We start from the raw sequence: 25,754 nt of genomic DNA, 5'->3' as shown, positions 1-25,754 counted from the left end.
GAAATAAAATTAGAATTGAAGATTCCATGGAAATAAAATTAGAATTGAAGATTCCATGGAAATAAAATTAGAATAGAAGATTCCATGGAAATAAAATTAGAATAGAAGATTCCGTAGAAATATAATTTGAATTAGAACAGGAGATTCCATAGAAATAGAATTAGAACAGGAGATTCCATAGAAATATAATTAGAACAGGAGATTCCATAGAACTAGAATTAGAACAGGAGATTCCATAGAACTAGAATTAGAACAGGAGATTCCATAGAACTAGAATTAGAACAGGAGATTCCATAGAACTAGAATTAGAACAGGAGATTCCATAGAACTAGAATTAGAACAGGAGATTCCATAGAACTAGAATTAGAACAGGAGATTCCATAGAACTAGAATTAGAACAGGAGATTCCATAGAACTAGAACTAGAACAGGAGATTCCATAGAAATAGACCACCTTTACACCACACACAGAGATGCATACAAAGCTCTCCCTCACCCCCCATTTGGCAAATCTGACCATAATTCCATCCTCCTGATTGTTGCTTACAAGCAAAAACTAACGCAGGAAGTGGTCAGATGATGCAGATGCTAAGCTAAAGGACTGTTTTGCTAGCACAGACTGGAATATGTTCCGGGATTCCTCTGATGCATTGAGGAGTACACCACATCAGTCACTGGCTTCATCAATAAGTGCATTGATGACGTCATCCCCACAGTGACTGTACGTACATACCCCAACCAGAAACCATTGATTACAGGCAACAGCCGCACTGAGATAAAGGGTAGAGCTGCCGCCTTCAAGGAGCGGGACTCTACGCTTATAAGAAATCCCAATACGCCCTCAGGCGAACCATCAAACAGGCAAAGCGCCAACACAGCACTAAGATTGAATCGTACTACACTGGCTCCGATGCTCATTGGATGTGGCAGGGCCTGCAAACTATTACAGACTACAAAGAGAAGCACAGCCACAAGCTGCCCAGTGACATGAGCCTACCAGATGAGCTAAATCACTTCTATGCTCGCTTCGAGGCAAGCAACACTGAGGCATGCATGAGAGCATCAGCTGTTCCGGATGACTGTGTGATCACACTCTCTGTAGCCGACGTGAGTAAGACCGTTATACAGGTCAACATTCACAAGGCCGCTGGGCCAGACGGATTACCAGGATGGGTGCTCCGGGCATGTGCTGACCAACTGGCAGGTGTCTTCACTGACATTTTGAACATGTCCCTGATTGAGTCTGTAATACCAACATGTTGTTTCAAGCAGACCACCATAGTCCCTGTGCACAAGATGACTAAGGTAACCTGCCTAAATAACTACAGATCTGTAGCACTCACGTCCGTAGCCATGAAGTGCTTTGAAAGGTTGGTCATGGCTCACATTAACACCATTATCCCAGAAACCCTAGACCCACTCCAATTTGCATACCGCTCAAACAGATCCACAGATGATGCAATCTCTATTGCACTCCACACTGCCCTTTCCCACCTGGACAATAGGAACACCTACGTGAGAATGCTGTTCATTGAGCTAAGGATCCTGGGACTAAACACCTCCCTCTGCAACTGGATCCTGGACTTCCCAACGGGCCAACTCCAGGTGGTAAGGGTAGGTAACCACACATCTGCCACGCTGATCCTCAACACTGGAGCCCCTCAGGGGTGCGTGCTCAGTCCCCTCCTGTACTCCCTGTTCACCCACGACTGCGCAGCCAGGCACGACTCCAGCACCATCATTAATTTTGCAGACGACACAACAGTGGTAGGCCTGATCACTGACAATGACGAGACAGCCTATAGATAGGAGGTCAGAGACCTGGTGCCAGAATAACAACCTATCCCTCAACATAATCAAGACAAAGGAGATGATTGTGGACTACTGGAAAAGGAGGACCGAGAACGCCCCCATTCTCATCGACGGGGCTGTAGTGGAGCAGGTTGAGAGCTTCAAGTTCCTTGGTGTCCACATCACCAAAAAACTAGAATTGTCCAAACACACCAAGACAGTCGTGAAGAGGGCATGACAAAGCCTATTCCCCCCCAGGAAACTGAAAAGATTTGGCGTGGGTCCCAGATCCTCAAAAGGTTCTACAGCTGCAACATCGAGAACATCCTGACTGGTTGCATCACTACCTGGTACGGCAACCGCTCAACCTCCGACAGCAAGGCACTACAGAGGGTAGTGCGTATGGCCCAGTACATCACTGGGGGTAAGCTGCCTGCCATCCAGGACCTCTATACCAGGCGGTGTCAGAGCAACGTCCTAAAAATTGTCAGACTCCAGCCACCCCAGTCATAGACTGTTCTCTCTGCTACTGCATAGCAAGCGGTACCGGAGCGCCAAGTCTAGGACCAAAAGGCTTCTCAACAGCTTTTACCCCCAAGCCATAAGACTCCTGAACAGCTTATGAAATGGCTACCCAGACTATGCATTGTGTCCCGCCACCCCCCGCCAACCCCTCTTTTACACTGCTGCTACTCTCTGTTTATCATCCATGCATAGTCATTTTAACTAATCCTACATGTACATATTACCTCAAATAGTCCAACTAACCGGTGCACCTGCACATTGACTCTGTACCGGTACCACCGATATATAGCCTTGCTACTGTTATTTTTGACTTTTTATTTCTTTACTTAAAAACTGCACTGTTGGTTAAGGGCTTGTAAGTAAGCATTTCACTGTAAGGTCGTATTCGGCACACGTGACAGACTGATTTGAAATAAAATTAGAACAGGAGATTCCTTGGAAATAAAATTAGAACAGGAGATTGCATGGAAACAGAATTAGAACAGGAGATTCCATGGAAATAAAATTAGAACAGGAGATTCCATGGAAATAAAATTAGAACAGGAGATTCCATGGAAATAAAATTAGAACAGGAGATTCCATGGAAATAAAATTAGAACAGGAGATTGCATGGAAACAGAATTAGAACACCTAGAAGAACATTAGAAAATATATCTGGGAGATACAGACAACAGAATCAAACACTGATCAAATAAAGCATTTTAGGAAATGCTGCTTGTCCAACTGCCAAACAAAAGACTAGAGTCAATGAATGCAACATAGAGATATGGGCATCCAATTCAATTCAATTCAACTTTATGTATTCCCTGGGAAGCTAAACTCCAATCGATGCTGAGGTCTAGATAAAGTTAATCATATGTGGTTTAGAAACAAACCCCTATATTGCCAGTTTAATTATCCCACTTTGAAAATATTATAAGATAGGATACAAAAGCTTTGTCAAGTGCTACATTCTGTACAGCACATATCCTAGCATGCTATCATTATCCTAGCATGCTATCATTATCCTAGCATGCTATCATTATCCTAGCATGCCATCATAATCCTAGCATGCTATCATAATCCTAGCATGCTATCATTATCCTAGCATGCCATCATAATCCTAGCATGCTATCATAATCCTAGCATGCTATCATATCCTAGCATGCCATCATATCCTAGCATGCTTCAAATCAAATATTACTAACTCAATCAATTATAATAGCACTGATTTGGACAGTCAACAGTAGGATTTGAAGCATGCTGCATTAGGATATTACAGTGTGAGCAGTAGTATTAGTGTCTGATGGTGCATGGACTCAGATGGTTAGTGGGTGTAGTGGTGGGTGTATGGATGGTATTTTAGTATGGTAAGTGGGATGGTGTCAATGTGAAAAAAAACATGTTAGCCTAAAACATCAACCCACTTGACAAGTAGTATCCTAGTACCTTAGTAGAAGCCTAGTACCGCACTAGCAGCCTAGTACCTCAGTAGCAGCCTAGTACCTCAGTAGCAGCCTAGTACCTCAGTAGCAGCCTAGTACCTCAGTAGCACCTGTGAGTGTAATCAATGATCAGTACTAATGTATCATATAGGTGCTAACACAGGGCTGCCCAACCCTGTTCCTGGAGAGATACACTCCTGTAGGTTTTACTCCAACCCTGTTCCTGGAGAGATACCCTCCTGTAGGTTTAACTCCAACCCTGTTCCTGGAGGGTTGGAGTAAAACCTACAGGAGGGTATCTCTCCAGGAGGCAGGCTGTCAGCATATAGACATCTATCATGGTGGTCTATAATACAGACTGTCAGCCTATAGACATCTATCATGGTGGTCTATAATACAGACTGTCAGCCTATAGACATCTATCATGGTGGTCTATAATACAGACTGTCAGCCTATAGACATCTATCATGGTTTCTTACCTGAAAACTTTACTTCAAAGACGTCGTCGTGTGTCAGAGCCATGTTTTGAGCCAGAGCCAAAACAGGGTGGACTAAGTTCGGGCTTTCAGGAAGGAGCGGTGCTTTATGGGGCGTTGGAGGAGAGTTGATGCTGGACTTACAGTAGTTGGGTGATCCTGGTTGGGGTGCTCGCGGGATATGCTTGTTCTTCTTCTTTGGTAGCTTCTGTTTAGCCATGGCCAGGGAGTAATACATTCCAAAGTTGTTGACGATTACGGGGACGGGCATGGCGATGGTCAGTACACCCGACAGGGCGCACAGCGCTCCGACAAGCATACCCGACCACGTCTGGGGGTACATGTCGCCGTAGCCAAGGGTCGTCATGGTAACAACGGCCCACCAGAATCCGATGGGGATGTTCTTGAAGTGCGTGTGATCGCTGGCGCGCGGGTCGGTCGGGTCCGCTCCCATCCGTTCGGCGTAGTAGATCATCGTGGCGAAGATGAGAACTCCGAGGGCGAGGAAGATGATGAGGAGGAGGAACTCATTAGTGCTAGCCCGTAACGTGTGACCCAGAACCCTCAAGCCCACAAAGTGACGGGTCAGCTTGAAGATACGCAGGATCCTGACAAACCTCACCACCCTCAGGAACCCCAGAACATCCTTGGCCGCTTTAGACGACAGTCCGCTCAGCCCGACCTCCAGGTAGAACGGTAAGATAGCCACGAAGTCGATGACGTTGAGAGCTTTCTTCATGAACTCCATCTTGTCCGGACAGAATATGACTCGCATCATGAACTCAAAGGTAAACCAGACCACGCAGACGCCCTCGATGTAGGTGAGATAGACCACCGTCTCCGTTTCCTGGTACACATGCTCCACCGTCACGTTGTCCACCAGCTCCAGCTCGGTGCGGTTCACGATGGGGTTGAAGAACTCGTGGGTCTCCAGACAGAAGGTGGAGATGGACACGAGGATGAAGAACAGAGAGGCCAGGGCTATCCACTGTGAAGGAGGGAGAAAAGGGAGGAATGGAAAGAGAGAGAACGAGGGAAAGAGATTATTATTTGAAGGTTCTGACATAAGGACTTCATAACACATAATACAATTATATGCAGTGCAGAGATGTACAGAAGTTGCAGATGGACACCAGAGGGAGAGGGGAGGAGAGAGAGAAAGGGGAGGGGAGGGGAGGAAAGAGAGAAAAAGGGGAGGAGAGAGAAAAAGGGGAGGAGAGAAAAAAAGGGAGGGGAGGAGAGAGAGAGAGAGAGAAAGGAGAGGGGGAAATAGAAAGAGAGAGGGGAGGAGGGAGAGAGTGGTCTCTCCATCTCTCCCCCTTTCTCTCCCTTCTCTCCCCCCTCTCCTTTCTCTCCCCCCCTCTCCTTTCTCTCCCCCCCTCTCCTTTCTCTCTCCCCCCTGCATTACAACACTGATGTGGACTGGACAGACTGTATTACAGGGGAGGAGAGAGAAAGGGGAGGAAGAGAGAGAGACAGACATTTTTATTTGTACTTGTAAAAACAACATACTCTTGTATATCATGTATTGATTGACATTGGTACAACAGGAAGGCTGTAATACTGTCTGTCCAGTCCACATCAGTGTAACAACAAGAAGGTTATAACAGTCTGTCCAGTCCACATCAATGTAACAACAAGAAGGTTATAACAGTCTGTCCAGTCCACATCAATGTAACAACAAGAAGGTTATAACAGTCTGTCCAGTCCACATCAATGTAACAACAAGAAGGTTATAACAGTCTGTCCAGTCCACATCAATGTAACAACAGGAAGGTTATAACAGTCTGTCCAGTCCACATCAATGTAACAACAGGAAGGTTATAACAGTCTGTCCAGTCCACATCAATGTAACAACAAGAAGGTTATAACAGTCTGTCCAGTCCACATCAATGTAACAACAGGAAGGTTATAACAGTCTGTCCAGTCCACATCAATGTAACAACAGGAAGGTTATAACAGTCTGTCCAGTCCACATCAATGTAACAACAGGAAGGTTATAACAGTCTGTCCAGTCCACATCAATGTAACAACAAGAAGGTTATAACAGTCTGTCCAGTCCACATCAATGTAACAACAGGAAGGTTATAACAGTCTGTCCAGTCCACATCAATGTAACAACAGGAAGGTTATAACAGTCTGTCCAGTCCACATCAATGTAACAACAGGAAGGTTATAACAGTCTGTCCAGTCCACATCAATGTAACAACAAGAAGGTTATAACAGTCTGTCCAGTCCACATCAATGTAACAACAAGAAGGTTATAACAGTCTGTCCAGTCCACATCAATGTAACAACAGGAAGGTTATAACAGTCTGTCCAGTCCACATCAGTGTAACAACAAGAAGGTTATAACAGTCTGTCCAGTCCACATCAATGTAACAACAGGAAGGTTATAACAGTCTGTCCAGTCCACATCAATGTAACAACAGGAAGGTTATAACAGTCTGTCCAGTCCACATCAATGTAACAACAAGAAGGTTATAACAGTCTGTCCAGTCCACATCAATGTAACAACAGGAAGGTTATAACAGTCTGTCCAGTCCACATCAATGTAACAACAAGAAGGTTATAACAGTCTGTCCAGTCCACATCAATGTAACAACAGGAAGGTTATAACAGTCTGTCCAGTCCACATCAATGTAACAACAGGAAGGTTATAACAGTCTGTCCAGTCCACATCAATGTAACAACAGGAAGGTTATAACAGTCTGTCCAGTCCACATCAATGTAACAACAGGAAGGTTATAACAGTCTGTCCAGTCCACATCAGTGTAACAACAGGAAGGTTATAACAGTCTGTCCAGTCCACATCAATGTAACAACAGGAAGGTTATAACAGTCTGTCCAGTCCACATCAATGTAACAACAAGAAGGTTATAACAGTCTGTCCAGTCCACATCAATGTAACAACAGGAAGGTTATAACAGTCTGTCCAGTCCACATCAATGTAACAACAAGAAGGTTATAACAGTCTGTCCAGTCCACATCAATGTAACAACAGGAAGGTTATAACAGTCTGTCCAGTCCACATCAATGTAACAACAAGAAGGTTATAACAGTCTGTCCAGTCCACATCAATGTAACAACAGGAAGGTTATAACAGTCTGTCCAGTCCACATCAATGTAACAACAGGAAGGTTATAACAGTCTGTTCAGTCCACATCAATGTAACAACAGGAAGGTTATAACAGTCTGTCCAGTCCACATCAATGTAACAACAGGAAGGTTATAACAGTCTGTCCAGTCCACATCAATGTAACAACAGGAAGGTTATAACAGTCTGTCCAGTCCACATCAATGTAACAACAGGAAGGTTATAACAGTCTGTCCAGTCCACATCAATGTAACAACAAGAAGGTTATAACAGTCTGTCCAGTCCACATCAATGTAACAACAGGAAGGTTATAACAGTCTGTCCAGTCCACATCAATGTAACAACAGGAAGGTTATAACAGTCTGTCCAGTCCACATCAATGTAACAACAAGAAGGTTATAACAGTCTGTCCAGTCCACATCAATGTAACAACAGGAAGGTTATAACAGTCTGTCCAGTCCACATCAATGTAACAACAGGAAGGTTATAACAGTCTGTCCAGTCCACATCAATGTAACAACAAGAAGGTTATAACAGTCTGTCCAGTCCACATCAATGTAACAACAGGAAGGTTATAACAGTCTGTCCAGTCCACATCAATGTAACAACAGGAAGGTTATAACAGTCTGTCCAGTCCACATCAATGTAACAACAAGAAGGTTATAACAGTCTGTCCAGTCCACATCAATGTAACAACAAGAAGGTTATAACAGTCTGTCCAGTCCACATCAATGTAACAACAGGAAGGTTATAACAGTCTGTCCAGTCCACATCAATGTAACAACAGGAAGGTTATAACAGTCTGTCCAGTCCACATCAATGTAACAACAAGAAGGTTATAACAGTCTGTCCAGTCCACATCAATGTAACAACAGGAAGGTTATAACAGTCTGTCCAGTCCACATCAATGTAACAACAAGAAGGTTATAACAGTCTGTCCAGTCCACATCAATGTAACAACAGGAAGGTTATAACAGTCTGTCCAGTCCACATCAATGTAACAACAGGAAGGTTATAACAGTCTGTCCAGTCCACATCAATGTAACAACAAGAAGGTTATAACAGTCTGTCCAGTCCACATCAATGTAACAACAAGAAGGTTATAACAGTCTGTCCAGTCCACATCAATGTAACAACAAGAAGGTTATAACAGTCTGTCCAGTCCACATCAATGTAACAACAAGAAGGTTATAACAGTCTGTCCAGTCCACATCAATGTAACAACAGGAAGGTTATAACAGTCTGTCCAGTCCACATCAATGTAACAACAGGAAGGTTATAACAGTCTGTCCAGTCCACATCAATGTAACAACAGGAAGGTTATAACAGTCTGTCCAGTCCACATCAATGTAACAACAGGAAGGTTATAACAGTCTGTCCAGTCCACATCAATGTAACAACAGGAAGGTTATAACAGTCTGTCCAGTCCACATCAATGTAACAACAGGAAGGTTATAACAGTCTGTCCAGTCCACATCAATGTAACAACAAGAAGGTTATAACAGTCTGTCCAGTCCACATCAATGTAACAACAAGAAGGTTATAACAGTCTGTCCAGTCCACATCAATGTAACAACAGGAAGGTTATAACAGTCTGTCCAGTCTCTCGTGTTACAGAGGCTGCATCCCAAATGCCACCCTATTCCTTATATAGTGCACTATTTTAGACCACAGCCCTATATAGTGCACTACTTTAGACCACAGCCCTATATAGTGCACTATTTTAGACCACAGCCCTATATAGTGCACTATTTTAGACCACAGCCCTATATAGTGCACTATTTTAGACCACAGCCCTATATAGTGCACTGCTTTAGACCAGAGCTCATTTTAGATAGAGAGAGAAACTGTCCCCTTTTGGGATGAATAAACTACTATTTTATATTGAGAAAGAGAGGAGGATAGACTGAGGGAGAGAGAGAGAAAATGTGCTTTATTAATCCCAAAAGGGGAATATTTTATATTGAGAGAGAAAGAGAGAGATGAAAAATCAAATTGTATTTGTCACATGCTTCATAAAACAACAGGTGTTAGGGTTACCCTAACCCCAATCTAGGGAAAGGGGGATACCTAGTCAGTTGTACAACGGAATGTATTCAACTGAATTGTGTCTTCCGCATTTAACCCAATCCCTCTGAATCAGAGAGAGGCGGGGGCTAACTTAATCTACATCATCGGCGCCCGGGGAACAGTGGGTTAACTTCCTTGCTCAGAGGCAGAACGACAGATTTTTAACAACAGAATTTTACCTTGTCAGCTCGGGGATTCGATTCAGCAACCTTTCGGTTACTGGTCCAACACGATAGATGTAATCTACTCCTCCGTAGGGTGATAGATGTAATCTACTCCTCCATTAGGATGATAGATGATAGATGTAATCTACACCTCCATTAGGATGATAGATGTAATCTACACCTCCATTAGGATGATAGATGTAATCTACACCTCCATTAGGATGATAGATGATAGATGTAATCTACACCTCCATTATGATGATAGATGTAATCTACTCCTCCATTAGGGTGATAGATGTAATCTACACCTCCATTAGGATGATAGATGTAATCTACTCCTCCATTAGGATGATAGATGTAATCTACTCCTCCATTAGGATGATAGATGTAATCTACTCCTCCGTAGGGTGATAGATGTAATCTACTCCTCCATTAGGATGATAGATGATAGATGTAATCTACACCTCCATTAGGATGATAGATGATAGATGTAATCTACACCTCCATTATGATGATAGATGTAATCTACTCCTCCATTAGGATGATAGATGTAATCTACTCCTCCATTAGGATGATAGATGATAGATGTAATCTACACCTCCATTATGATGATAGATGTAATCTACACCTCCATTAGGATGATAGATGTAATCTACTCCTCCATTAGGGTGATAGATGTAATCTACACCTCCATTAGGATGATAGATGTAATCTACTCCTCCATTAGGATGATAGATGATAGATGTAATCTACACCTCCATCAGGATGATAGATGTAATCTACACCTCCATTTGGATGATAGATGTAATCTACTCCTCCATTAGGATGATAGATGTAATCTACACCTCCATTAGGATGATAGATGTAATCTACTCCTCCATTAGGATGATAGATGTAATCTACACCTCCATTAGGATGATAGATGTAATCTACACCTCCATTAGGATGATAGATGTAATCTACTCCTCCATTAGGATGATAGATGTAATCTACTCCTCCATTAGGATGATAGATGTAATCTACACCTCCATTAGGATGATAGATGTAATCTACACCTCCATTAGGATGATAGATGATAGATGTAATCTACTCCTCCATTAGGATGATAGATGTAATCTACACCTCCATTAGGATGATAGATGTAATCTACACCTCCATTAGGATGATAGATGATAGATGTAATCTACTCCTCCATTAGGATGATAGATGTAATCTACACCTCCATTATGATGATAGATGTAATCTACTCCTCCATTAGGAGAAATGGAATGAAACCTAGGAGGTGACTTCTCTGGATTGCTTTGTTTGCGTAGGGAGAACTACTGGGTGCTTTGTTTGTGAAGGTAGTTTTATGTGTCAACACAAACTCATCTGCAAGAACTGCAGCTTGTCTCAAGAGTAAGATCCTTGTGCTCATAAATGTAGGTCGCAACCCTTTCGTGAAGGCAATTCTTGAACTGCTCTAGAAGTCTTTAAATCCTCAAGGTCCTGGACCTCTTGAGAACCACACCACCGATCAAAAAGACTTACTTGCTCCCTTGCGAACTCAACATTGCTTTGTTATTCTGTTTTTTGTCATTTATGGAACCGTTGTCTGTATGCCTCTGGGACCAACTCGTAAGCCTGAAGTATAACAGCTTTACCAGAGGCAAGAGACAAAGCGAACGGTACACTTTCTGAGCCTTTCCCACCAGAACACTTTGGAGGAGCAGTGACCAAATATCTCATGTACATTTTAGGGAGGTGGCAATCCGCTCAAACAGAGTCAAATATAATATAATATATATAATCCACCTCCTTTTTATTGAAAGGCGATACAAGTCAGCTGTTCTGACCAAGATCAAACTCTGTTGAGGGTGCAGGATGGTCTGACTGGATTCAGAGTATATCTCAGTCAAATGGCATGCTCACGTTCCTGTTCCCTTTCATTGTGCTCAACCCCTCTTTTTACGCTGCTGCTACTCTCTGTTTATCATATATGTATAGTCACTTTAACTATACATTCATGTACATACTACCTCAATAAGGCCGACCAACCAGTGCTCCCGCACATTGGCTAACCGGGCTATCTGCATTGTGTCCTGCCACCTACCACCCGCCAACCCCTCTTTTACGCTACTGCTACTCTCTGTTCATCATACAGTGGGGAGAACAAGTATTTGATAACCTGCAAAATCGGCAGTGTTTCCTACTTACAAAGCATGTAGAGGTCTGTCATAGGTACACTTCAACTGTGAGAGACGGAATCTAAAACAAAAATCCAGGAAATCACATTGTATGATTTTTAAGTAATTAATTTGCATTTTATTGCATGACATAAGTATTTGATACATCAGAAAAGCAGAACTTAATATTTGGTACAGAAACCTTTGTTTGCAATTACAGAGATCATACGTTTCCTGTAGTTCTTGACCAGGTTTGCACACACTGCAGCAGGGATTTTGGCCCACTCCTCCATACAGACCTTCTCCAGAGCCTTCAGGTTTTGGGGCTGTCGCTGGACAATACGGACTTTCAGCTCCCTCCAAAGATTTTCTATTGGGTTCAGGTCTGGAGACTGGCTAGGCCACTCCAGGACCTTGAGATGCTTCTTACAGAGCCACTCCTTAGTTGCCCTGGCTGTGTGTTTCGGGTCGTTGTCATGCTGGAAGACCCAGCCACGACCCATCTTCAATGCTCTTACTGAGGGAAGGAGGTTGTTGGCCAAGATCTCGCGATACATGGCCCCATCCATCCTCCCCTCAATACGGTGCAGTTGTCCTGTCCCCTTTGCAGAAAAGCATCCCCAAAGAATGATGTTTCCACCTCCAAGCTTCACGGTTGGGATGGTGTTCTTGGGGTTGTACTCATCCTTCTTCTTCCTCCAAACACGGCGAGTGGAGTTTAGACCAAAAAGCTCTATTTTTGTCTCATCAGACCACATGACCTTCTCCCATTCCTCCTCTGGATCATCCAGATGGTCATTGGCAAACTTCAGACGGGCCTGGACATGCGCTGGCTTGAGCAGGGGGACCTTGCGTGCACTGCAGGATTTTAATCCATGACGGCGTAGTGTGTTACTAATGGTTTTCTTTGAGACTGTGGTCCCAGCTCTCTTCAGGTCATTGACCAGGTCCAGCCGTGTAGTTCTGGGCTGATCCCTCACCTTCCTCATGATCATTGATGCACCACGAGGTGAGATCTTGCATGGAGCCCCAGACCGAGGGTGATTGACCATCATCTTGAACTTCTTCCATTTTCTAATAATTGCGCCAACAGTTGTTGCCTTCTCACCAAGCTGCTTGCCTGTTGTCCTGTAGCCCATCTCAGCCTTGTGCAGGTCTACAATTTTATCCCTGATGTCCTTACACAGCTCTCTGGTCTTGGCCATTGTGGAGAGGTTGGAGTCTGTTTGATTGAGTGTGTGGACAGGTGTCTTTTATACAGGTAACGAGTTCAAACAGGTGCAGTTAATACAGGTAATGAGTGGAGAACAGGAGGGCTTCTTAAAGAAAAACTAACAGGTCTGTGAGAGCCGGAAATCTTACTGGTTGGTAGGTGATCAAATACTTATGTCATGCAATAAAATGCAAATGAATTACTTAAAAATTATACAATGTGATTTTCTGGATTTTTGTTTTAGATTCCGTCTCTCACAGTTGAAGTGTACCTATGATAAAAATGACAGACCTCTACATGCATTGTAAGTAGGAAAACCTGCAAAATCGGCAGTGTATCAAATACTTGTTCTCCCCACTGTATATGCATAGTCACTTTAACCATATCTTCATGTACATACTACCTCAATCAGCCTGACTAACCGGTGTCTGTATGTAGCCTCGCTACTGTTATAGCCTGTCTTTTTACTGTTGTTTTATTTCTTTACCTACCTATTGTTCACCCAATACCTTTTTTGAACTATTGGTTGGAGCCTGTAAGTAAGCATTTCACTGTAAGGTCTACACCTGTTGTATTCAGCGCACGTGACAAATAAACTTTGATTTGATTTTAATTTCTGTTCTTCCCATTTTGTCTTTAATTCTAATTATAACAGTTTCACATCTACAGTGCTCACCCTTACTTCCCGAAGAACCGTTTTCATCAACCTCCCTCTCCAGGAAAGATTTTGTCCTCCACCAAAGCAGCACCGATCAACTACTGCTTTTGGATCACTAGATGCCTACTTCATGTCCTAACGCTTTGCAATGACGAGCAGGCCCTTACAACCCCTTAACTCTATTACAACTGCATTGTTGGTGAAGAAAATATTTTATAAATAAGAAAACAATTAAAAGTAACACAATAAAATGACATAATAATGAGGCTATATAGAGGGGGTACCAGTACCGAGTCAATGTGGAAGATATATACAGGTGGTACCGGTACCGAGTCAATGTGTTGGGATAAAGTGACGATGCATAGATAATAAACAGCGAGAAGCAGCAGCGTAAAAACAAAAGGGAGGGGGGGGGGTCAATGTAAATAGTCCGGGTGGCCATCTGATTAATTGTTCAGCAGTCTTATGGCTTGGGGTGGTAGAAGCTGTTAAGGAGCATTATGGACCTAGACTTGGCGTTCCAGTATCGCTTGCCGTGCGGTAGCAGAGAGAACAGTCTCTGACTTGGGTGACTGGAGTCTTTGACAATATTTTGGGCCTTCCTCTGACACAGCCTAGTATATAGGTCCTGGATGGCAGGAAGCTTGGATACATTGATGTACTGGGCCGTACACACTACGCTCTGTAGTGCCTTACGGTCAGATGCCGAGCAGTTGCCATACCAGGTGGTGATGCAACCAGTCAGGATGCTCTCGATTGTGCAGCTGTATAACTTTGAGGATCTGGGGACCCATGCCAAACCTTTTCAGTCTCCTGAGGGGGAAAAGGTGTTGTAGTGCCCTCTTCATGACTGTCTTGGTGTGTTTGGACCATGATAGTTTGTTGGTGATGTGGACACCAAGGAACTTGAAGCTCTCGACCCACTCCACTACACCCCCATTGATGTTAATGGGGGCCTCTTCGTCCCTCCTTTTCCAGTAGTCCACGATCATCTCCTTTGTCTTGCTCACATTGAGGGAGAGGTTGTTGTCATTGCACCACACTGCCAGGTCTCTGACCTCCTCCCTATAGGCTGTCTCATGATCAGTTGTCAGTGGTCAGGCCTACCACTGTTGTGTTGTCAGCAAACTTAATGATGGTGTTGGAGTCGTGCTTGGCCATGCAGTCGTTGGTGAACAGGGAGTACAGGAGGGGACTAAGCACGCACCCCTGAGGGGCCCCTGTATTGAGGATCAGCGTGGCAGACGTGTTGTTGCCTACCATTACCACCTGGGGGGCGGCCCGTCAGGAAGTCCAGGATCCATTTACAGAGGGAGGTGTTTAGTCCCAGGGTCCTTAGCTTAGTGATGAGCTTTGAGGGTACTATGGTGTTGAACGCTGAGCTGTAGTCAATGAACAGCATTCTCACATAGGTTCCTTTTGTCCAAATGGGAAAGGGCAGTGTGGAGTGTGATTGAGATTGCGTCATCTGTGGATCTGTTGGAGTGGTATGCAAATTGGAATGGATCTAGGGTTTCTGGGATAATGGTGTTGATGTGAGCCATTACCAGCCTTTCAAAGCACTTCATGGCTACAGACATGAGTGCTACGGGTTGGTAGTCATTTAGGCAGGTTACCTTAGTGTTCTGGGCACAGGGACTATGGTGGTCTGCTTGAAACATGTTGGTATTACAGACTCAGTCAGGGACAGGTTGAAAATGTCAGTGAAGACACTTGCCAGCTGGTCAGCGCATGCTCGGAGTACACGTCCTGGTAATCTGTCTGTATGCTGACCTGTTTAAAGGTCTTACTCTCATCGGCTACGGAGAGCGTGAACATGCAGTCATCCGGAACAGCTGATGCTCTCATGAATGCTTCAGTGTTAGTTGCCTCAAAGTGAGCATAGAAGTAATTTAGCTTGTCTGGTAGGCTAGTGTCACTGGGCAGCTCGCGGCTGTGCTTTCTTTTGTATTCTAATAGTTTGCAAGCCTTGCCACATCCGCGAGCGTCGGAGCCGGTGTAGTACGATTCAATCTTAGTCCTGTGTTGATGCTTTGCCTGTTTGATGGTTCGTCGGAGGGCATAGCAGGATTTCTTATAAGCTTCCAGGTTAGAGTCCCGCACCTTGAAAGCAGCAGCTCTACCCTTTAGCTCAGTGCGGATGTTGCCTGTAATCCATGGCTTCTGGTTGGGGTATGTACGTACAGTCACTGTGGGGACTGGTACTTCCTGCTTTAGGTTTTGCTTGTAAGCTGGAATCAGGAGGATAGAATTATGCTCAGATTTGCCAAATGGAGGGAGAGATTTGTATGCATCTCTGTGTGTGGAGTAAAGGTGGTCTAGAGTTTTTTTCCCTCTGGTTGCACATGTGACATGCTAATAGAAATTAGGTCAAACGGATTTAAGTTTTCCTGCATTGAAGTCGACAGCCACTAGGAGCGCCGCTTCTGGATGAGCATTTTCTTGTTTGCTTATGGTCTTATACAGCTCGTTGAGTGCGGTCTTAGTGCCAGTATCGGTTTGTGGTGGTAAATAGACGGCTACGAATAATACAGATGAGAACTCTCTTGGTAGATAGTGTGGTCTACAGCTTATCATGAGGTACTCTACCTCAGGCGAGCAATACCTCGAGACTTCTTTAATAGACATCGCACACCAGCTGTTATTGACAAATAGACACACACCCCCGCCCCTCGTCTTACCAGACATGTCATGCCGATGCATGGAAAACCCAGCCAGCTCTATATTACCCGTGTCGTTGTTCAGCCACAACTCATGAAACATAAGATATTACAGTTTTTAATGTCCCGTTGGTAGGATAGTCTCGACTGTAGAACATCGAGTTTGTTGTCCAGTGATTGGCCAATAGAACCAATGGTAATGGCGATTTACACACTCGCCTACGAATCCTAATAAGGCACCCCAACCTTTTCCCTCTGTATCTCCGCCTTTTCTTCAAGCAAATGACAAGGATTTGGGCCTGGTCTCCGCAGAGCAGTATATCCTTCACATCGGACTCATTAAAGAAAAAAATCTTCATCCAGTTCGAGGTGAGTAATCGCTGTTCTGATGTCCAGAAGCTCTTTTCGGTCATAAGAGATGGTAGCAGCAACATTATATACAAAATAAGTTACAAACAATGCGAGAAAAAAATAAAAATAGCACAGTTGGTTAGGAGCCCGTAAAGATGGCAGCCATCCCCTCTGACGCCATTCAGATCATCAGGGTAGATGTCATTGACAGAAAGGCACCCCAGACAGGCTAAAGACTCAAACCCCTCCCACCTGGCACCCCAGACAGGCTAAAGACTCAAACCCCTCCCACCTGGCACCCCAGACAGGCTAAAGACTCAAACCCCTCCCACCTGGCACCCCAGACAGGCTAAAGACTCAAACCCCTCCCACCTGGCACCCCAGACAGGCTAAAGACTCAAACCCCTCCCACCTGGCACACCAGACAGGCTAAAGACTCAAACCCCTCCCACCTGGCACACCAGACAGGCTAAAGACTCAAACCCCTCCCACCTGGCACCCCAGACAGGCTAAAGACTCAAACCCCTCCCACCTGGCACACCAGACAGGCTAAAGACTCAAACCCCTCCCACCTGGCACCCCAGACAGGCTAAAGACTCAAACCCCTCCCACCTGGCACACCAGACAGGCTAAAGACTCAAACCCCTCCCACCTGGCACCCCAGACAGGCTAAAGAAAAGACTCAAAGTCTTTGAAATATTTCAGATAGAAACTGAACCCAAACCTGGTACCCATAACGTCCTAAATGAATCGCACAACGTTAGCCTGATATTATCCACTAACGCTAGCCACCGTCAGGAACAACTACACAGACGTGACAGAGGAAAAGAAAGGTCAACGGAATGATGCTAAATGTAGGCTACAAATTAAAGAAAACTAACACTTATAGTAAATAAATGACTGTGGGTATTACTGACGATGGCTAATATTTAAAATGATACAAATTGTAAAATAAAAAAACACAGTAATGCCCAAGCATATAATTACAACATTCCAAAGCGCATACATCAACTTGGCAGAAAGCATCCATTCCAGATAGCATCCAGATAGCATCCATTCCAGATAGCATCCATTCCAAATAGCATCCAGATAGCATCCATTCCAGATAGCATCCATTCCAAATAGCATCCAGATAGCATCCATTCCAGATAGCATCCATTCCAAATAGCATCCAGATAGCATCCATTCCAAATAGCATCCAGATAGCATCCATTCCAAATAGCATCCAGATAGCATCCATTCCAAATAGCATCCAGATAGCATCCATTCCAGATAGCATCCAGATAGCATCCATTCCAGATAGCATCCATTCCAAATAGCATCCAGATAGCATCCATTCCAGATAGCATCCAGATAGCATCCATTCCAAATAGCATCCAGATAGCATCCATTCCAAATAGCATCCAGACAGCATCCATTCCAAATAGCATCCATTCCACATAGCATCCAGATAGCATCCATTCCAAATAGCATCCAGATAGCATCCAGATAGCATCCATTCCAAATAGCATCCAGATAGCATCCATTCCAAATAGCATCCATTCCAGATAGCATCCAGATAGCATCCATTCCAGATAGCATCCAGATAGCATCCATTCCAGATAGCATCCAGATAGCATCCATTCCAGATAGCATCCAGATAGCATCCATTCCAGATAGCATCCAGATAGCATCCATTCCAGATAGCATCCAGATAGCATCCATTCCAGATAGCATCCAGATAGCATCCATTCCAGATAGCATCCATTCCAGATAGCATCCATTCCAGATAGCATCCATTCCAGATAGCATCCAGATAGCATCCATTCCAGATAGCATCCATTCCAGATAGCATCCATTCCAGATAGCATCCATTCCAGATAGCATCCATTCCAAATAGCATCCATTCCAAATAGCATCCATTCCAGATAGCATCCATTTACCTAGCTCTTATCAATAGCTCTTGTCAAATTAAAATAAATTATATGCTTTTTCCACTTGGAACCCGGCAAGTTCGTTCGCTCGACCTTATTCATTGGTTCAATCGCGCGTAAAGGTGGTGGAATTATGAGGGAATGAGATCAAGATCAGAATACGGTGTATCTGTAGACACACCTCCTCCTGCACCTTCATGTATTTGATCTCCACCCCCAAATGAAAAGCAGGTTCTCATGCTCTTCTCATGCTTAAATTCAAGATCACAAAACGCGTAGAGAGAAAAGTGCATAAAAAAATAAGGGAATTTACATACCATTTATGCGCGCTTAACTCGGGTCGGAATCGGGCACCTATGTAGGGAATAGGGTGGTATTTGTGAGTCACACAGTGTTCCAGTCATATTGCCTTGGTCTGATTGGGTTTGTCAGTTCCAGTCATTATATTTCTATGCGTATGGGGTAAGGAAGCAGCATTGCATCCATTAAACCAGGAAAACCCATCATCAACCATTCATCATCATCAACCACACACACACACACACACACACACACACACACACACTCTCTCTCTCTCTACAGCTTCTGTGTCTTCTGTAATATTCTCATGATGGACCAGATGGAACTGAGCGGTAGGACTAGCTGTGTCCGAAATGACACCCTATGGGTCCTGGTCAAAAGCAGTGCACTATATAGGGAACAGGCTGCTATTTGGGACGCCCCCCTAGTTAGACAGTCTTCCATCCAATCCATTCTGCCTGATTCCATCACAAACAGTCATTCAGGGTTCACGTTACAAATCAGCCTGGCCCACCATCAGAACAGAAACAAATCAGCCTGGCCCACCATCAGAACAGAAACAAAATCAGCCTGGCCCACCATCAGAACAGAAACAAAATCAGCCTGGCCCACCATCAGAACAGAAACAAAATCAGCCTGGCCCACCATCAGAACAGAAACAAAATCAGCCTGGTCCACCATCAGAACAGAAACAAAATCAGCCTGGCCCACCATCAGAACAGAAACAAAATCAGCCTGGCCCACCATCAGAACAGAAACAAAATCAGCCTGGTCCACCATCAGAACAGAAACAAAATCAGCCTGGCCCACCATCAGAACAGAAACAAAATCAGCCTGGCCCACCATCAGAACAGAAACAAATCAGCCTGGCCCACCATCAGAACAGAAACAAAATCAGCCTGGCCCACCATCAGAACAGAAACAAAATCAGCCTGGCCCACCATCAGAACAGAAACAAATCAGCCTGGCCCACCATCAGAACGGAAACAAAATCAGCCTGGCCCACCATCAGAACAGAAACAAATCAGCCTGGCCCACCATCAGAACGGAAACAAAATCAGCCTGGCCCACCATCAGAACAAAAACAAAATCAGCCTGGCCCACCATCAGAACAGAAACAAATCAGCCTGGCCCACCATCAGAACGGAAACAAAATCAGCCTGGCCCACCATCAGAACAAAAACAAAATCAGCCTGGCCCACCATCAGAACAGAAACAAAATCAGCCTGGCCCACCATCAGAACAAAAACAAAATCAGCCTGGCCCACCATCAGAACAGAAACAAATCAGCCAGATCTACACTTGTTGTACTCGGTGCATTTGACTAATAACATTAGATTTTTTATATATAAGGAATAGGGTTAGACTTGGAATACAGCCCTCATTCCCAGCGATGTCCTCCTGATTCCCTGCCACAGAGGCTCAACTCTGACCCTTCTGCCATATAGTTGAGTTTATCAGCTCGTAGGCAACATACTAGAGGTCAACCGATTAATCGGAATGGCCGATTAATTAGGGCCGATTTCAAGTTTTCATAACAATCGGTAATCGGTATTTTTGGCCACCGATTTGCCGATTTCTTTTTTTTTACACCTTTAACTAGGCAAGTCAGATTAAAAACACATTCTTATTTACAATGACGGCCTAGAAACGGGGGTTAACTGCCTTGTTCAGGGGGATTCGTTTTTGCAACCTTCGGTTACCATTCCAACGCTCTAACCAGCTGCCTTACATTGCACTCCACAAGGATTAACAGGCTGACTACCTGTAACGCGAGGGCAGCAAGAAGCAAAGGTAAGTTGCTAGCTAGTATTAGACTTATAAAAAACTATCAATCTTAACATAATCACTAGTTAACTACACATGGTTGATGATATTACTAGTTTATCTAACGTGTCCTGCGTTGCATATGATCGATGCGGTGCCTGTTAATTTTCATTGAATCACAGCCTACTTCGACAAACGGGTGATGATTTAACAAGCGCATTTGCGAAAAAAGTACTGTCGTTGCACCAATGTACCTAACCATAAACATCAATGCCTAACAGGAATATTTAGACTTAGTCACCCGTTAGATAAAATACGGAACGGTTCCGTATGTCACTGAAAGAAAAAAAAACGTTTGTTTTTGAGATGATAGTTTCCAGATTCAACCATATTAATGACCCAAGGCTCATATTTCTGTGTGTTTATTATATTATAATTAAGTCTATGATTTGATAGAGCAGTCTGACTGAGCGGTGGTAGGCAGCAGCAGGCTTGTAAGCATTCATTCAAACAGCCCTTCGCTGTGCTTCAAGTATTGCACGGTTTATGACTTCAACCTGGGTGGGTATAATTTGTGGAACGTTCCAACAGGAATCTATTCCAAAAACTTCGGAAATAACAAGGTTTCCAAAAAACAACGCATACAAAGTTCTATAGCGGAAGAATAAGATACCGGGTTGGGAGTGGTCTATTTCATTGCGTTTTTCACTCATCACGTTTATTCCGAAAAATGTCAGTCCTCACATGTTTGTTTGCCTATGGACAAACATTAAGAATAAGCTACGTGGTGAGTTGATGCCTATTCGGCAGCTAGTTAGCTAGGTTTGTATGCGTTGCTACTTTGTATGCGTTGTTGGTTGGCAACCTTTTGCTTTACGTTTTTTGGAACAGATTCCTGTTGGAACATTCCACAAATTATACCCACCCCTTCAAGCCTATCAACTCCCAAGATTAGGCTGGTGTAACCGATGTGAAATGGCTAGCTAGTTAGCCGGGTGCACGCTACTAGCGTTTCAAACGTCACTCGTTCTGAGACTTGGAGTAGTTTTTTCCCTTCCTCTGCATGGGTAACGCTGCTTCGAGGGTGGCTGTTGTCGATGTGTTCCTGGTTCGAGCCCAGGTAGGAGCGAGGAGAGGGACGGAAGCTATACTGTTACACTGGCAATACTAAAGTGCCTATAAGAACATCCAATAGTCAAAGGTATATGAAATACAAATCGTATAGAGAGAAATAGTCCTATAATTCCTATAATAATATAATAACTACAACCTAAAACTTCTTACTTGGGAATATTGAAGACTCATGTTAAAAGGAACCACTAGCTTTCATATGTTCCCATGTTCTGAGCAAGGCACTTAAACATTAGCTTTCTTACATGGCACATATTGCACTTTTACTTCTTTCTCCAACACTTTGTTTTGCATTATTTAAACCAAATTGAACATGTTTCATTATTTATTTGAGGCAAATTGATTTTATTGATGTATTAAGTTAAAATAAGTGTTCATTCAGTATTGTTGTAATTGTCATAAAAAAAGAAAATAAAAAATTAAAATATATATATAAACAATTTTTTAATTAATCGGCCGATTAATCGGTATCGGCTTGTTTGGCCCTCCAATAATCGGTATTGGCATTGAAAAATCATAATCGGTCGACCTCTACAACATACAGTGCCTTTAAAATGTATTCAGACCCCTTGACTTTTTCAAAATTTTGTTACGTTTTAGCCTTATTCTAAAATGTATTAAATTGTGTTTTTTTCCCTCATCAATCTACACACAATACCCGATAATTAAAAAAAAGTTTAACAAAAAAATCTTTGCAAATTTGACACTACAAGTTTGGCACACCTGTATTTGTAAACAAACAGACTGAAACAGGGGAAGGGACCTACCTGGGACTTGTCCATTTTAAAACGTTAATGCCCTAATGAACACTACCCGGTCTAGCTAATCCCAGTTGATGTTTCTAGGAGTGACAGGCATAAGGCAGCCCCTTACATTAGCTGGGAGTGACAGGCATGAGGCAGCCCCTTACATTAGCTGGGAGTGACAGGCATTAGGCAGCCCCTTACATTAGCTGGGAGTGACAGGCATTAGGCAGCCCCTTACATTAGCTGGGAGTGACAGGCATGAGGCAGCCCCTTACATTAGCTGGGAGTGACAGGCATTAGGCAGCCCCTTACATTAGCTGGGAGTGACAGGCCAAAGAGTGATTAGGGTTTGATTTCAGCTCATAAGGCAGTGCCTACATTAGCAGTCTTTGCCAGGACATAAAATGAACATGATTCTGGCCTATAGGGATGATCACTGACGCTTGTTTGGCCCTGGTTTGCTAAGGTTGGCTAATCCCTGTTGATTCCCCTGGGGAGTCACAGCTATACGGCAGCGCTCTACATTAGCAGCATTTGCCAGGCCATTCGCTGAACATTCAGGTTTTGCCTATAGAAATAGAATTATTAGATAATGACTAGATTACATTTCTATGGTCTTGTTCTGGTTGGCTAATTCCAAGCTGATAATGTCTCTAGGAGTGACAGGGCAGACAAAGGGACTACAGTGGTAGGAGGCAGGTAGCCTAGTGGTTAAGAGTGTTTGTGCCAGTAATGGAAAGGTCACTGGTTCAAATCCCTGAGCCACCTAGGTGACAGAAAACAAATCTGTTGATATGCCATTGAGCAAGGCACTTCACCCTAGTTGCTCTGGATAACAGTGTCTGCTGAATGAGTGGTAGGGGCCTGTTCCACTGCGATGTGAATACTACAGTCTGTAATTAACAGACATTGATCTAATTAACCACATGCCGTGTTCTGTCAAACTTTACCTCTACTGAGGATTTGTCTTGCTCACACTGAAATCGGTACGGGCGGTTTGAGTGTTGGGTCAGTAACCGAAAGGTCTCTGGTTCAAATCCCTGAGCTGACGGTTAAAAATCAGTGTTGGGGGGGCTCCCTCTGTCAGTCCACGTGCCCTTGAGCACTTAAGGCACTTAACCCTAATTTGCTCCAGGGGAGCTGTACTACTATGACTGACCCTGTAAAACAAACACATTACACTGAACCTATCATTTAAAATATATATGTATTGGCTTTCACACTGAAATATTTTTAAACTGCATAGTTATTGTGTGGGTGATGTAGGCTCCTCTCACTGTGTTTAATAATCACCACTCATCAACTCATCTCCCCTGTCTGTCACACAACAACAACCAGTAAGACATGACCAATCAATTAACAACTCCAACCATTTCTACCACACAACAACAACCAGTAAGACATGACCAATCAATTAACAACTCCAACCATTTCTACCACACAACAACAACCAGTAAGACATGACCAATCAATTAACAACTCCAACAATTGCAATATGAACTGCTACTCACTTAATAATCCACTGTATTTCTGACCAGAACTGGGTTGTGTATATGGACCTATAATAAGCTCGTTCTTATATAGCGGGTGATTACATCAGAGTGTGAACTGCATGTTGATTGGCCGTGTGCCCGGCTCACCTAATCCTGTAATTACACCAATCACCATGTTACACAGCTGCAGGAGCAACACGAGGTGAAACATTTTGATTTTTTTATTATCATTGCCATCAAGTGGCATTGGAACATGGCCAGGTCAAAAGGAAGCCTGCCCGTAAAAACAGGTCCAAGACCGTCACCACTCCAACCTGTGTTCTGTGTCAGTCTAAAAAGCTGCCTTTAGGTAGGCTACTTGCTGCTGGTGGACCCACGTCAAATTTTGCATACATTTGCCCCAGTAGATCCAAAGACGATGCAATCGCCATGGCACTGCACACTGCCCCATCCCATCTGGACAAGTGGAATACCTATATAAGAATGCTGTTCATTGACTATAGCTCAGCATTCAACATCATAGTACCCTCCAAGCTCATCATTAAGCTTGAGGCCCTGGGTCTGAACCCCGCCCTGTGCAACTGGGTCCTGGACTTCCTGACGGGCCGCCCCCCAGGTGGTGAAGGTAGGAAACAACACCTCCACTACGCTGATCCTCAACACAGGGGCCCCACAAGGGTGCATGCTCAGCCCCCTCCTGTACTCCCTGTTCACCCATGAATGCGTGGCCACGCACGCCTCCAACTCAATCAAGTTCGCAGACGACACAACAGTAGTAGGCCTGATTACCAACAATGACGAGACAGCCTATAGGGAGGTGAGTGACCTGGCGGAGTGGTGCCAGGAAAATAACCTCTCCCTCAATGTCAACAAAACGAAAGAGCTGATCGTAAAAACAGCAGAGGGAGCACACCCCTATCCACATCAATGGAGAGGTTGAAAAGCTTCAAGTTCCTTGGCGTACACATCACTGACAATCTGAAATGGTCCACCCACACAGATAGTGTGGCGAAGAAGGAGCAACAGCGCCTCGTCAACCTCAGGAGGCTGAAGAAATTCTGCTTGGCCCCTAAGACCCTCACACCGCAAGGCTCTCCAGAGGGTGATACGGTCTGCCCAACGCATCACCAGGGGCCGGTGGCGGTTCTAGCTTGTATGGCTCCCTGGGCGAACCCCCCCCTTCAGACATTTGGAAAAACACAAATAAATAACCATAACATTTAAAACTATATAAATAGAACAAATATATACAAAAATAAGACTAATAAATATCAAAAAGTAGTAACAAAGACAAATAGAAACAAATGTGTGTTGATTAGGCACTCGAGCATCAATACATTACCCATCCCCCAACACTGTCAACCAAGGGTCAAGACTAAACCAATTCACCTTGGTGGTGTGCAGACTGGTTTTATATTATTCTTAACCATTTCACACAAACCAGAAGAAAATGCAACAATATGTCTGTGAAACTATATATTCACAGTATTATGAATGAATTGTGGTTTATTTGGTAGCATTTCATAGTGTGACTGATTTTACTAATTGCATTAGTACTGTACAAAGTTAGATATGCGCTATTAGATAGATTCCCCCGCCTCCCCTACCTCGGCCTTCCAGTGGGGAGACCTGAGGTCAACCTACCCCCGCTCCCCCTACCTCGGCCTTCCAGTGGGGAGACCTGAGGTCAACCTACCCCCGCTCTCCCTACCTCGGCCTTCCAGTGGGGAGACCTGAGGTCAACCTACCCCCGTTCCCCTACCTCGGCCTTCCAGTGGCGAGACCTGAGGTCAACCTACCCCCGCCTCCCC

At 44.0% G+C, this 25,754-nt stretch overlaps 1 protein-coding gene across 3 annotated transcripts in view; it reads right to left on the bottom strand.

Moving 5' to 3' along the window:
* Positions 1-25,754, bottom strand: part of kcnc1b (potassium voltage-gated channel, Shaw-related subfamily, member 1b) — a 49,904-nt gene that overhangs the window by 18,411 nt on the left and 5,739 nt on the right. For all 3 annotated transcript variants that reach the window (XR_006761511.1, XM_014170312.2, XM_014170311.2), the window contains exon 2: positions 4,219-5,203. Coding sequence is in view for 2 of the 3 variants with exons in the window: in XM_014170312.2 (XP_014025787.1) it covers positions 4,219-5,203 (985 nt within the window). In the remaining variant the exon portion in view is untranslated. The remainder of the gene's footprint in view (positions 1-4,218; positions 5,204-25,754) is intronic.

Source organism: Salmo salar, chromosome ssa23 (genome assembly GCF_905237065.1).
Source record: "Salmo salar chromosome ssa23, Ssal_v3.1, whole genome shotgun sequence".
Classification (NCBI taxonomy): domain Eukaryota; kingdom Metazoa; phylum Chordata; class Actinopteri; order Salmoniformes; family Salmonidae; genus Salmo; species Salmo salar.
The sequence above is the reverse complement of the archived record's forward strand: the minus strand, read 5'-3'. Positions and strand labels throughout refer to the sequence as shown.